The 15,986-nt window shown below is 36.8% G+C and overlaps 1 protein-coding gene across 9 annotated transcripts in view; it reads right to left on the reverse strand.

Moving 5' to 3' along the window:
* The window catches only part of HDAC9 (histone deacetylase 9), a 638,632-nt gene that overhangs the window by 313,927 nt on the left and 308,719 nt on the right, over positions 1–15,986 (reverse strand). For 5 of the 9 annotated variants that reach the window (XM_072964900.1, XM_015245630.3, XM_072964903.1 and 2 more), the window contains 2 exons: positions 14,465–14,596; positions 9,190–9,305 (listed from right to left, as the gene is read on the reverse strand). In XM_072964900.1, the coding sequence (XP_072821001.1) occupies positions 9,190–9,305; positions 14,465–14,596 (248 nt within the window). The remainder of the gene's footprint in view (positions 1–9,189; positions 9,306–14,464; positions 14,597–15,986) is intronic. The other 4 variants (XM_072964902.1, XM_006211721.4, XM_031674178.2 and 1 more) reach the window with 1 other exon arrangement.

Consider the following 15,986-nt stretch of genomic DNA (forward strand, 5'->3'; position numbering starts at 1 on the left):
GAAAGAGCTTCTATGCTCATTTTGCAAAATTCATTTTTAAAATTCTATTTTTATGGAATATAATCAGTGTGTTTGTCATTAATTAGTAAAGTACAATAGTAAACTGGGTAATTCTTATGAGGATACATAGTTTTTTGCATTACTGAGTAATGAATATGTACATAATGTGCTATAGTCATTCTCTTCATATGGATTAAACATCATTTTGCTGATGGGAAAACTCACACAAGAAAATTTTAGATTAAATATCACCATATAGGACTTCAACAATAATTAATCCTGTCTTTTTTTTTTAACATACGATTTATTTATAGACATCTCTGTGTGGTGTTTTTTAGATCATTTGTATTCAGAAACCAAAGTAAATGTTAAAATGTTCTGAGTTCCCTGTGCCACAATAGCCTTCATTTACACTGAAATACCTTGAACATTTTGGCATTACAGTCCTTTTTACAACAAATACTTTTTTTTAAACCAATACTAAGAGTCATGTTTTCCCACATGTGGCCTAATATGGTTGCTTGAATTACATTTTCTGTTTAACTCTTGCTTCCCTCCCAGAACTCTTATACAATAAGAGTTACAAAGGTCTTATTAGACTAAGGAACTCTGGCCTGATATGGTCCCCAAGGGAACAACATCCCTGAAAAAGAATACTCCATGTAACAGTATGACACAGTGACTGCTTTCTTCCCAAACAAAAAGCATATGGGACTCCAATAATAGACCACCTCCAAGAGGGATATTGCACACACGGGCTTTGACTAAAGTAAATATAATAACTTGTCAAGTATGTTTGGGGGAGCTGTAGATTTTCCCCTGGACAAACCTGGGATATCAATTAACTGGGGAAAATATCATGTGCTAATACAATGCGACCTCAGAATGTCACTGAAGAGTGATGCGCCACCAAAACACAGGATGTTATTCCAAAACATCACCTCAGTCATACGTTTGTTTGGAGATGAGTCGTAGCCTTAACATAATAAGAGCAGAAGGCTAAAGGTGGACTTTTCTCACTGCAACTTGGAATTCCAAACTAACTCAGAGTTTGTTTTTTCTCAAAAGAAAAAGTCAGACAGTTGTGCTTGAAAAGCAAGAAGTACGTGGAAACTTTCAACATTACATTGAGTTTATCTGCAACCCTTTACCAAATAATTCAAGTTGTCTAAAACCCATGAAGATTTTTGAAAAAGAGTTTATCATCACCATGTGTAAGATTGCAATTTTACTTTAGGAGCTATCAACAACAGTTGCATACTTGCCCTAATTAAAAAAGACAAGCTATTTTACTTACAGTAATATGCTTTTATTATAAATTCTAAGTGTAGAATATATACCTGAACGAGAACAAAAAGAATGTATGAGTAAGTAAAAATATTTTAACTAGCTGACTGGCAGCAAGCAGTAATTTATAATCGAAGGGTATTCTATGTGTTTATCTGTATTCATGGAACAGAAATGAACGTGGAAAAATAAGCACTTTAAATTATGCACAATATGCATCCAAGGTTATATCTGCTTCTCACAGCACTGAGTCTTGACGTGCACTGGGGGAATGACACCAAAAGTCACCACAACCTCACAAAATAGATCATCTTTGTTTTCCAGACAGAACTAGTGCAATATCCTCCTACCTCATCATAGGAAGCAAACTTATCTCAAAGCGGGAAAAATGTTTCTTCTCAGGTGTGATCCTAGCAGCACAAACTTGCTGCTCACATGGGCTCTGACTGAAGTGAAGGGATGCGGGAACACTCTTACTATTGGATTTTCCCCTGTAGTTTCCTCTGAGCACTGAGTGGCTGCATTTCAGCACCTACCACGTGCCAAGCCCCATGCTGGAGAGGTTTTAGAGGTGTACCTTTCTCCACAGGCGCCCTCCAGCAACCACTGTGCTCATCCTGGGTGAAGAAACTGCACGACTTCCCCCATTCTGGTTCCCTGTGGGACCAGCAACAGAACTTTGAAATCAGCCGAGGCTGTATGGTTTGTTGTCAGGTACTGCTGCAGAAGCTACACACCACTCTGCAGCCACGGCTGAAGGACGAGGCGACCATAAAAAAGCATGGAGAAGGGGAAGCTCGAGAGAAGAAGAGGAAGCAAAGTCAGGCCCTGAGACTTATGGAAAAGAATAAAAGTGTACAGCCCAGAGCCAGCAGGCCTGGCACAAGAAAAAAGCAAATGCCCCAGTGATTCTATAGACATGAGGATCTTCAAGTCATGGAGATAATTTCTGAGGAAGGAAGGAAAGAGTGGAGTCCCCCAAGCTCACTAGGTATAGCTGGTTCTTCCCACAGAGACTGACTGATACATCTCATACCACAGAATGTCAGAGTCTTGGACGTTACTTAGTTTATTTCCTTCAATTTACAGATAAGGAAACAAGCACAGCATTGACATAAATTCCAATGGAGAAAATTGCCAGTGACTCAACAGACCTGAAAAAATGTTTTCCTCCAGTTATCTTCTTTAAGTATAACTTTCATCATACAATATTGTTCTTTTAATTTGACTTTTTGATAAGAGCAGTCTATCTGTTCCAGATTGATGTTTCTTAATAAGAAAGTGGAGCTGTATTGTACACTGCTAAGAGTGCAGACACACATGAAAGCCGGGTGAACAGTCGTGAGAGGGACCATTTCACTGAGACAATGCAGGATCGTGGCCAGTATTTTTCCAGGAAGTAGTTTTGAAATGGATCCAGCCCTTAAATCACTGCTGTGCTAAGATGCCAACATTTCACATCTTAGAACATGGAGAAGATGGTTCTAATCTAAAAGGTTTTCAGAACCAGAAACTACTGCTACGGTTAGATAAAACGGAAGTATGAAATGTACAAATGGCTATCACTTAGCATTCATGAAACAATTATATGAATAACAATTAAATTAGATTAGCGAGGCGGTATTGAGGTGCACAAAGATGCCCTATACCACAGAAGTTCACATGCTACTCAGGTGTACAGAAAAGCAGAGAACTAATGCTAATGACCTCGAATAATTACTATAATCAGAATAGGGTTAAAACACTTCAATGGCATAGAACAGGTTGTCAATTTTAAACTAGGCTTTGATGAGTAACTAGCATTTTCACCAGAAAAAGCACGATGTTGGGAAAAGAATATGACTGAGACGAGTGCTGGGGTAGGGGAGGCCTACCTATTTTTTAATCATGACCTTCAAGTTTTAATTAGTTTTCTTACCATCATGGCAATTGGAACTCTATCTTGTGGACACTATTTGAAATTAAGATGAATAAAATACACAAACTAAAAAATTATATGTCTCTCAACAGAGCTATTTATTTAGCCACTGAAATGGAGACATTAATTTCAATCAAAAAATTCAAAATCTCTTAACAAAATGGATACTGGCAAAAATGAGAACAAAAGACAATGTTAAATGTTATAGGAATTTAGAAAAGTAAAAATCATCACACATTATTGGTGGGACTATAGGCTACTACAGCAATTCTGGTGAACAATTCAGCACTATACATCCAGAGATTCTTCTGTGGGAATTGTATCTTCAAGAAATTTTCTCATTAAGCTCAAGGGTGATGAATGCGGATATATATGGAAGCGTTTTTTAGTGGTGGCTAAGAACTGGAGGCCACTGGGGTATCCAACTGGGGAATGGCCTGGAGAATGGGTAGGTAAAATGAAGCAGTGCCTGCCACGGATTACTGTGGGGATTAAAAGCATACTATTAGGTATATGCATCCATTACGGCATGACTAGTTCTAAAAACAATGCTTACTGATAAAAGTAAGAATAGAATGAGATTGATAACGTCACACCACTTATTACACCTATTAAAATTCATGAGCACAAAGCAAAAAATCTGTATGTGATGTTAAGAACCTATGCAAAGAAAACTACAGGAGAAAATGACTGCCTGTGGAGGGAAGGAAAAGGGAAGTGGGGACAAGAGATACCAAGGAAGGAAGAAAGGGAGGGAGGGAGCAGAATACCTTTCTTAATCTTAAGAAGACAAAGAAGTCAAGTCAGGTGACCCTTGACAGAATACTAATATGGAATCACTCACTTTTTAAGACACTCATAGAAAAAGAGAATTTAGAATATTCAAGTTACTGCATGTTCAAAACTACCTACAATATGCATGAGCATCAGAAAAAGAATGTGAGTATCCACAAGGCTTTGGTGAGCAGCAGTCTGGACTGGTGTAAAGGAGGGTGGTCCAAGCATCCTGCATTGAGCTCTACCACTACTCACAGCCCTGTGATTCTGGGCAGATGCCTCCCTTCCCTGGACGTCAGATCCTTCAGCCTAAGACTGGCGCACCTCTGACTAGATCTAGTAGGTAATACCTGCTCCATTATTAGGGTGGCATCTGAGCCTCAATCTACTTTGGCTTTAAAAGGTTCCAAATCCCCAAATCTAGGCTATTCAAATAAAAAGATGAACCATGTTAAAATCAAACAAACAAACAACCTCCCCCATCATTTAATGTTTGCCAATGGCTTTCTTAGTATTTTTCAAGTTAGTATTTATTTTCTACTCTTCTTTCAGACAGCTGATGGAAAATTAAAATCTCCATGTGCTGCGTAATTTTTGTAGGCAGTAAAAATCTCTAAGTTTTCATTTTTACTGGACACCAAAGAATGTATTACTATAAAATGGTCCGGAGACAAAAAAAAATTATTGTTTGAGGGGGCTTCCTTTGCATTTAGAAGTCACTGATGTTTTATTAAAGGTCTTGGTTTACAATATTGACTCATGTTATTCCTAGTAAAGGATTCTTTTGTCATAGCAACCTCCTTTCCCTTGGGGGTTGAGGGGAGGAATGTCTTATTTGCAGTCATCTAAAACCAGAGCTCTACACCCACTCAGAAAGGAGCATAACATTTACAGCAAATGTCACAACAACTATTATGAAACAATAGGCAGATGAGTCATGTGAGATCGGGGCAAAACAAGTGACATTTCAGATGATTTTAGAGTACTTAACCTTATTATTAGAATCCATTTTTAAAATCATTTGTATCTGCTGGAAAAAATTATTTTAAAAAAACAGCATAGCAGAGCCAGCCACTAATGTTCAACTAGGAATAAACCAGCTTCTTGGCAACTGTTAAAATAGCTATCAAATAAATCTGCCAAATCTAAAATAATGGTGTTGATATTCATGGAAACATATTTGAACCCACAGGCCCACAGTATTAACAATAAAGTAACTAGATAGGTAAAGACATCTCTGACTGGAGTTGGAAATAGAAACTCCTGAGGTTTCAGCTCCCCAACCAAGTTTACAAATGAGTAAAGCAAGTAGCTCCAGCAATCTGAGTTCAGGACTGAGCATATGTAAGAAATAGAAGAAATGGAACAGAAGTTGGTCAGAGCAGATGGAGACTCACTCTCATATGAGATTTGCTGGCTTAAAGACAAACATACTAATGAGTTTTCCCTACTAGAAGTCAGTATTGATAACAACAACAAAAAAATGAACTTCCTTCCCACTTCACAATTTACCACCTGCCTTCCGAACATTGATTCCCTACAACAAAGCTGTTGGGGTAGGTATTACTACCTTACTCTAGATAAGGAATCTGAGGTTCAGAGCAAGCTCAGAGACTTAACCAATGATGACAAAGCAGCTGGCTTTAGAGCCGTGTTTCTGGGGAGCCTTCTGAATGGAAGACCCATACATTGGAATTCACTGTGCTGTTTCCTCAGCCTGGACTTAAGAGCAAATTCTCCTCCTGTTCTATCTTAACCTTTATCTACACGATGCAGAACACATGAATTATATGAGAGAAAATTTTCTTTCTGCCTAAGCCTTAAGATCCACCTTACTTTCCTATTTCCTAAGCAGAAAAGGGAGTAGAATCCCATTCATTTACACAGGATCTGAAAGAATTAGGTGACATACTTTTCTACTTCCAGGTCACAGAATAGAGCTGGTTCAAATGCACACTGTTATACTATTATAAAAATGTCTATAAAAATCATACTAAACTTAAAATAATCATTAATCAAGAACTGGCTGAAAAAATTGTTTTTCCTCTTTTCTCTAGTTTAGGTGGAAGTATTTGGTGTTACAAAGCTAGGATATTAATTTGCTGACGGTTTCAGTCTGAATTCTGCTGTCTCCTCACCTCTCCAGGATGAATTATGCTGCAGACCTCTGTAAATGCAACGCAGCAAAAAACCACATGTTAGCCATCAGGGTGGAATTTTTTGTTCTGGGCCACGGAGGGGCTACCCATCAGTGCATAAAGGTCTGCCCACCTGGCCTTTTGGATCATAGTTCAGGCACACAATTAATTCATTATGAGGTAAGTCACAGCTTGCTTTTGAACTAGTCTTTCCAGCTTTGGAGGTGAATGTCCTGTCACTGACCTGAAGAAATACCTCTACTCTTTCAAACTCCATTAAATCACATTTCCTTCTGGTTTTTTTTTTTTTTTTCCCTACTAGTAGGGGTGGAGGGAAAGGTTTGTAGAGACAGAATATGTTCAACAATTAGCTGAAAAGCTGGGGCATCTAAACAGATATTTTTCAGAAAAGGTTTTAGGAGTAAAACAGATTAAATAATATAAGCAAATTCCTTTAATTTACATTCTCCACTGTGTATATTTTGAAATTTAAAGACAAGGTCACACAATCTGGGATGTGCAATTATTTAACAGGTGTTTTAAAAAACCTGAAGTAAGGAGAAAAATCTCACTTTTTTCTATTTATTTCCAGTCTCATATATATATTTATTTCTTGGTTGTTTCTTTATGTTGTACTAGGTACTGTATGAATAAATTTGTATTTATAATGAAGGGATATATAAATGTATCTTCCTCTCTAACAACAAACCATGTCCCCATCCCCTTCCTACCTCCTGAGAGGTAAACACCGTGCTAAATTTTGTGTTCATCACTCCCTTGCATTTTTAAAATATACTTTTACTACATATGTTTTTCTGAACAAAATATTACACTGATGTTTCTGAACTTAAAAAAATACTATCAAGCTGTAAGTGATCTTCTGCACCTTTTTGCACTAACAATGCACTTCTAAGAATCATAAATGCTGTTGAATAAATGTAGTTTAGTGTGTTGTTTTCATTTTCCAAGGGTTCAGAATTCATCCAGAACCTATTTAGAACCCAAATCCTTTAGCGTTTCTGCTACTGAATCACATTCTTCAAACTGAGAGGAAATGGAAATGCAAAGGTTTTAGAAGTATTTGTGACCAAGTAGTTCTTTTTTTTGGAAATTGATTAAAAGTTTGCAAATAACTGACTGATACTGAAATATAATTGCACTAACAGAAATACAATACCTATAACCAATTGTTCAAGAATTCCACTTACATCTATGGCCACAGATACATGTGAAGTATTTACTCCATTTGGTATCATGTTTCAGAAAGAAAAATGAAAAAGAGAAAGAGGGACACCAGGATGGTAAGAAACAGGAAAGAGATGGAGGACTGGAGATAATGTAGAGGCTTGAATTGTTATTCTTCAAATAGCTGAAAGATGATCATAAGCATCTATCTATTCTGCTCATTTTCCTTGGAAAATTGAGGGAAAAATTTTAAAGCCTGAATGAATATATATTCCTCTAGAAAGGATTTACATTTGCTTTTCCAGATATCCAGGACACTCCAAATCTGGGGCACTTTACCAAATTAAGAGTTTGAAGTTACATAAATCTGGGCTACAACTTTACACAAGAACTAGTTTTTGATCACTTCTCTGGGAGAGTCTGGCCCTGCCCTGGTCTGCATCAGGACACCTCTGCAGAATGAGGGACTCACCAGTGTAGCACAGATACTGGTCTTTGGCATCCTGGCTTATTGTCTGGATGCTCTCCTATTAGATTAGCCTCTTTGGTCAGTACAGGGCTTTGCCTCCTCTCTCCTGAGTTACGTGAGGCCCTGAAATCCAAAACTCAAGACTCAAGTACACAAACGTCCTCAGAGCAAAAGTGATTTCACTGGCTTTAGTCCTTTCCTTTATTGGGATAAGCTCTGAATTTCTGTTTTCAATTATATTTTGGCCTGATAATTTTATAATTTATAAATAATCTGTTATAAGCATATGTGTATGAAATCATAAACACAGATTTTGGCATAATGTACAGAAGACATTTCTATCAGTCAAGCTAACTGTCCAAAATGAACTAGGTTGTCTCAGGAGACAGTGAAGTGAGTCCCCTTTAATTAAGAGTGTTCCAGTGGAAGTTCACAACCATCTAACAGGAAAGTTATACAGATGAGTCAAGAATCAGAGATTTATTTGATCAGTCCCTTTCAGCCCTGAAGTATCATAACTATAAAATACAAGGGAATAAGCATGTCAGTTATCCATGAGAAGCTACTGCACCAGCGTTCCTTGCACAGAGCAGTGCATGGTAAGGTGGTGTTATAATGACAGAAAATAAACCTTAAGAATGTCTATCAGTTGATGGTGACTTCAAAACAGTGGATCCCATAAGAGTGGCTGTTTCCAGACTGCTGCCTTTGCTTAGCCTCATGCAGAAACTACTTCGACAAATTCTTACTGACGCCCAAGTTTACTTTCCTCTATCCCTCTATCACTGGTTTCAATAAATCACACGCTGAGAAACAAATGTTAGTAAAGTTGACTGCACACAATCAGAAAAAAAAATCGTGTGTTATTTCAGACCAATTTCCTTTAATATTTCATTTTCCAAGGATAGAGTTCATGTCTTACTTATCTTTATAGCCCCACTGTCAGGCAAAATGACTGGCGTATAGTAGGTCCTCAACAAATGTTTGCTTAGTGGAGCTCTGTGTTCCTTGAATATGATACTCCAACTATTTTTCATTTCTCTTCAAGTCAAATATATAAAACCTGCCTTTCTGGGCTGTTCTTCTGAGAGGTCTGCATGAAGGTTTTTTACTTACTGATGGGTCTCCTTCCATTAGAATAACAAGAACCAAGAACCAAGCAAGACTTCTGAGTTGCACAACTGCTGGGCTGTGTATATTCAGTATCTCTAAGAGTGTTTTTTTTTTTTTTTTGAGGATTACGTTTCAGAATTTCCAAACCATGATCAAGTTTACTCAATTCCACACATTACAATCCATAAGAAAAATAACTAAGAACAGGTGTCTTTCAACTTCAATTCTGAAATACCACTTCGTTTCAGGGGGCTCATCAAGGACTTAATTTTTTTAAAGAATCAAGATAATAAGAGCCTTACCTCAGCATGAGGAGTAGGTGGCAAAACGGGAGTCTCATTTTCAGTAACATTTCCAGTTGGCCCGTTGTTTGGTGAACTGGGACCAGACCCAGGCGAACTGCTACTGACTGAGGATTCTGAAAAAACATTGTGAAATACAAATACACTCATGAAAAACATACAAACTGTAGTTACATTCTAAGTAATTAATATACAGCAGCAGACATTGGTTTGTTTCCCCTACATGAATGACAAGCCCCATCTTACTAAAAAACAAAACAAAACAAAACAAAACACCCCCCCCCACAAAAAACAAAAACAAAACCAAGAAACCGGGAAAATTTTTGGAACATTCCTGAATTTTCATACTAATTTTCTCCCTTTGCTTTCACTGCTAAAACTATAACATACTAGTCAATAATTTCTAGAGAAGTAGAGATTTCCAGTTGGAGAGGATTGTGGAAGCTTTTGATTAGGAAAGAAAATAAAGAAGGTATTCCTCTCTTACTTGCTCTTGAGCTACCATAAAAAATAACAGAAATAGAGAAAATGGGCTTGCATAGTTCATAAAAACATGCCTTCACCATAGGAGGCCTGGAGTCACTCCTGTTGTGTGTGGGAAAATTGCTTACAGGCTGTGTTATAAACTGCTCTTTATTTAACCTACTTAGGCTATACTCTGTTAAAGCACATCTCAGTCAAAGTTGCATGAACAAAATACAATATAAAGTTTGAATGGTCTTGTATAGCATCATCTAATCTTAACTCTACTCAACTTATTTTCTAGAAGATGGGAAGTTGCCTAAATTTAGTATGTTAAATTTTAAACACTAATACAACAAGAAACTCATTTTAGCAAGTTAGATAACAGCAATATAGATCATCCCTGTCATCTTCAGACGTAACATTCACACATCTTTCAACTTACAAATTAATGCACTTACTAAAATACCTAATTAACAAAGTATAAGCTTTTAGTTCCCAGAAATACAGCTAAGAGAGGTCATGTTACAAGACTTGGCAAATTCCCTCTTGAGCTCTAATCGATTCCTTATCACCTTCTGTAGGTCATTCACTTCAACATTTTTCTAGGGGCATCCTTATACCTTGTCTACTCAGTTCTGCACAAATGTTCCTGTCTCATGCTTCTCAAAGACTGACAAGTTCTGGTATGTTTTCCATCAGTGATTTTTCTTGCTCCCTCATGATTTTGTTATCCACACTCTCCTTTCCCATTTCAAAGTTAAAGTATTTCTCTTCCATTCCCCTCTTCAATGCTAGCACATTTACTCTCAACCATGACACCAACTGCTTTAGGACGTTGCTCCATCAAGTAATTTGAATCTCCAGGCCCTCCTTCTCCACTGGCTTGTCTCTCTAGTCTGAAAGCAAGCTAATAACTTGCTTTTACAATGTCTATTCGTTCCTTCAGAACCTAGCAATCTAGCTTGCTCACTGTGGACTGCAACTGTTCTCTCACACTCCCCCAAATTTGAAGGCTTTTGACAAAACAGTTCTCATTCTCCTCATCCTTTCCAATAAAATTCTCCACCTCCATGTCTGTTTTTCCATCTCTCTGGCTTCTCCTCCTTCAACCAATTCTTAAATAGTAGATAATCACCTAAATTTGTGGCTTTATCCCTTTTTTAGTTCTGTTGTCAAAATCACTCAAAATTATGACATCAACTATCATTTTTAAGCAGAATACTTCCATGAAAGTTGTATTTCTTGTCTTTACTTCTCATAAGTTATTGCTTGAATCCCTTTGGAAGGCTGGACATACTCCAACTGTTTACATGTGTGTCAAATTCAATGTATTTTAATATTAAATGTGACCTGCTTATCTCTGTTTATCACTACCCTCTGAGTCATTCTCACTCCCTTTCTAACTCCAAATCTAATCGGTTACTAGGTCATTTTGTTTTCTTCTTTACTTTATTTTTCATCTACTTCAGACTACAATCATTTCAGTTTAATCCCTCAGCCCTCCTTATTCTCTTATGAACTATAGCAAAAGTCTCCTAATATTTCTGAATTGCTACAGTAGTCTTCCCAAACTTTCCTTAAACTTTTGCCAGATGGATCACAGTGGGACAACTTTCACCATGTCCCTCTGCTCCAAAATGGAGCCTAACATTATTTCCTACTATTGCCCTTTCTGAACTCTGCACTTGGTCCAATTTAAGTCACCCACTCTCCGTATGTGCCACTTTCCCACTTCATGCCTTGCTGTCCTCTTTTTCCTCCACCTACTTCATTGCATGCCCAATCCCACCTCTAGGCTCAAAGTCTGGCTCACACACCATCTGTCCCCATGCACGGGAGCTCCCAATTTGCAGGCTACTGTAGTTTACCCTTCCTTTTTTGATATTTCTCTACTCAGAAATGCAGTACCAATGGAAAGAATGTGAGACTGGCGACAGAATTCTAATCCTGCCACCTACTTACTGTGGAATTTCATCAAGTTACTGGTTGATCCAGTAACATTCTTAAACACATCTTGCTTACCTCCTTTTGGTCTATGTATCTTGCTTATGTTTTGATTAATCTACTTTTTATTTTTGCCTCTTTCTTGTTTATTTTTTTTTAACAAAGAAAATGCACATTAAAAAAATCCTTCAGGAATTTTTTCCCCCTGGACTCCTAACTCTTGTCTTTCATCTGTGACTGCACACTGATCTCTCATTAATGTCCCATTTCCATATCCTAGCTTAAAAAAATAAAAACAAAAACTATTTTTTAAACATTCTGTCTTATCAATTTAAAATTATGTTCTTTATATTATTTTATGTAATATTCATACAGAAGTATTTCCTTATATAGAAATCACTATGATAAGCACTGGAATTCAAGACAATAAATCCTTTAACAGGATTCTACATCACACTGGGTAGGGTCTGAGAGGGGAGGTAACAACTGATTTTCTGGGAACCCAGAGAAAACCTCAGAGAAGAAATAATATTGCCACTGGGGCTTGAAGAAAAGTAGTTCATGAAGTGGGGGCAGTGAAGCGAGAGTGGAGGAGAAGACACTGCAGGCACAGGGATGAGCCAAGACTTAGAATTTTAAAATAATGTGGCTTTTCTGGGGAGAGGGGCAGAAAACTCTTGCATTTGAAAAAGAGGAAGGTGACAAGTGGTTCCCATGTCAACTATTGGGAGGAGAGACGTTTGGAAAAAGCAAACACTGGAACCTCTGAAACAGGGAAGGTAGAGAGACCTAAGAAAAGAAGAGCAAGAGCAGTTGAACTGGACGATGCTATGGTGCTCTCTGACTGGACAGCAAAAGTAATCGGTGTTAAGATCCAAATAAAGCTCACCCTAATTACATGAAACTTGGTGGAGAAAAGGGAAGGATACAGGTGAAGAAAGCTGTCTGTCCACCAGTTCAGATCCTCCAGAGACATTTATATTAATTGCAACATACCAGTTAAAAATATCTACCAAAGCATCCACAAGTCCCAGCTCACTGAGTAGAAATGTGTGTCTAATAAATGCACAAGTCTTTTTGAATGCACATTATTTCCTTAGATAGAAGGGGAGTTATTACCTCACAAAATTAGAAAGAGAAAATTACGATATTTCACAAATAAAGAATCCAGAGTAGAACTCTAGCAAATCATAACCCTTATTAATGAGAATTAATAATTGCTTGGGTAAGTATCGAGCTAAATTTCCACTGAAGAAAGAAAAAGTGACTGTGGGAAAAAAGTTATGATTAAGGAAAAAACATTAATAGGAAAATAGAAAAGAACATTAGAATAAAGAAATATGACCTTAGGTAATAAGATTCCAAATAAAGAAACAAAAAAGTAATGCATGTTTTTCTACTTTCTTCAAGTTTTTCTGTTATGAGAGAACCTACTCTCTCCAATTGGAAAAGTCAACTATATCTGGTTAGTCAATTAGTATGTTCATTGTTTTTTACATTCATTAAAACAGATTCCCTCCCCAGCTCCCCACTCCCATCAAGGACCTCTATTATGAAAACTTACTTCATATTTTTACTTTCTGAAATACAAATAAGTTTCTTGAAAAGTCTGTAACTCTAAATTTAGAATTCAATTAGTCTTAATTAGTAATCATATTTGATATTGGAAAATAAACTCTAGTAAAATATTTATTTATTTGTGTATTTAATATTTCTTATCCCTCAAGAGAAAATTTTCCCACTAATATTTTCCCTCAGATAAACATATTACTCCATCAGGACTGAATAGGAGACTAAACATTTTTTCCCCTGAAGAGCCTGTCAAACTACCAAGTCTCATTAGTATTCTGTACTTTTTCACCTCTGCTTCCACAATCTTCTCCATACTGTCTCCCTAAACTAGACACTATTGTGATCAAAGAAGATAAAGAAAACAAATAATTTTTTAAAAACCTGCTAAGAATAAGATTTGAAGCTGGAGAAATAATACCAACTGACTACATTGGTGGAAGCAGAATTTTCCTCGGGAATGCGGAAAAATGGTTGTAGATTTCCATCTCTTTACTGATGCAACCAAAGGAAATGACCAGATACAATGCACAGCTCTAAGTAGGTACCCAATGAACAGTAGTCAGTGTTATTATTTTGGCTAGCTTTTTAGTTCTTGTATCCCCAGGTCTTCTCTAATTTCAGACCAGGTACAAATGGGACTAGAGGGCTTTGTAAGACATCAGGTTGAATTTCCTAACCTGTTCACCCTACCACTAACCAGGCAGCTAAAAAAATAAGAACTCTTCCATTTGAGACTAGTGAAAATGACAGTTTCTTTCCCTTCATAAAAGGCAATATATCCCCCTTCTGCCATAAGTCCCAGTTCACTAGTAAACACATAAAGTCATTTATGAGTTCTGTAAATTTGTTGAAAAGTCAAGGTTTTGCTGCTCCACGTGGTTTAATTTTCCCAGATGTATTTTGTACATTCATGTCTGAGTATGGGGGAAATGTTCTTTTTGGACCTCCCTCTGCTCATTTCTGATCAAATTTCATTAAAAGTTATATTCTCCTGGTTGGCATTCCCAAAATGGACTGCCTGTTTCTGAAAAGATGAAGGTGAGCTTTGGCATTCCCTAGTTCTGCCCGGGTTGACACACAGTCCTGTTTTTCACTCATTTCCTGTTTAACACAGTTGGTAAATGCATGGCAAGGTTGACCAAACTACTTGTGAGTTTCCAATATAATTCCCTTTCAAGAACTGTTTCTCCTTAAAGTAGCTTTTAATACACAACAGGTATATTTATTCTAAACTAATTTTTTTCATTCCTACCAGCAGCAGTTTTTAGTGTGTGTCTGCCCACTCCTCAATTACCTGTCACCTCAAACATTCGCTTCTTGAATGAAGTGACAACATTTCCATCCTTCCGCCTGAGTAAGGGGCTGCTTCTCCTCTCTGCCACTTTCTGTTTTAACCTGGACCGCACCTTCAAGTTGGGCTCAGAGGCTGGGGATTGAGACAAAGAAAATAGGTAAAAATTAAAAAATGGAGAGCCAGCTGCTTCTGTGTGTAAAAAAGGGCTCACACTTTTCTTGGTCCCTTCTCTTCTCAAATTAAAAACCCAAGCATGTAAATAAGGCATTGACTATAAATTAATTAAACAGACAAAGGTCATAATTACTCTTATGAAATGTGTGAAGTGCTTTTCTACTTCTCTAAGTGTAAAGAGAAAAGGGAGCAGAAATATGTTTTCTCCCTATTTTATCTAGCAGAATTGGGATTGTTAATGGGAAGTTAAATGACTAAGTATGTTTGGGTCTGAGTAAGATTTATTATACTTCATCGTCAGTCCTTTTAATTCTCTCCAGGGTGAAACTCAATAACCACAAAAACAGTACCCTAATGTGATTTTAGAGACTCTTGCCTGACTTCTGGTAATAAGAAGATACCTCTGCAGCACATAATTTATGTCTAATTCTGACTCCTGAAATATTTCTTTGTCAGTAGTTTTTAACCTGAAATCCTGGGAAAATGCACTTGGTAAAATAACACAAAATCAAGTAGAATTGCTATGAATAAAACTTTCTATACAATGAGTGTACAATTAATTAGAAAGGAAGGGTGGCCAAGTCTTAGAATTAAAGTTCTGGGTTACGTTATATGCTACAAAAATATAAATGTACATTATTAATACCTATGTTACTATTTGGTTAAATTATCCTAAATAGTGATGCTCTAGAATTGGTCATTATTTATTAGTTTTTTAAGTGATTATACTTCAGAAGAATGGGAACACTGGATTGAGTCTGTCTTGGAAATTGATGACAGTGATGGTGGTGGTGGTGATGATGATGATGATGATGAGAAGGATGTTTCTGATGACAACTAACATTTAAATAGTGATTATTATGTTCCACTATTGTCCTAAACATTTTGTCAGTTTAAGTTTTTCGGCCAGAAAAAAATCCATGTGGAATAGATTCTATTTATACCTTGATTATATCATTGAGGAAACCAAAATAAGAGAGGGGGTAAGTAACTTGCCCAAAGTCACAAAGATAAAAAGGGTTGAAGCCAGGATCTGTACCTAGGTAACCTAGTTCAACTTTAACCTTCCTAATACTGAAAATACTGCTCCATCTCTTTTCTTTATGTAAGAACACCAAAACAATGATGAAATTGCTTTTCCAAAGCATTGCTAATTATCTACATTGGATACAATGTTACAGTGTGGCTAGAATTTTGGATCAGTTAAAATACTTTCTTGGTGGAAGGAATTTTATAATTCTTCCAGAATACAGAGGGTATCAAAAGTAGAATTTATAATCGTATATTTGTTTGTTTTTGACTTTAAATACCTATACTTTAGTTTCTTCTTTGCTTTCTTTTTCCCTTC

This window comes from Vicugna pacos, chromosome 7, assembly GCF_048564905.1.
Source record: "Vicugna pacos chromosome 7, VicPac4, whole genome shotgun sequence".
Taxonomy (NCBI): domain Eukaryota; kingdom Metazoa; phylum Chordata; class Mammalia; order Artiodactyla; family Camelidae; genus Vicugna; species Vicugna pacos.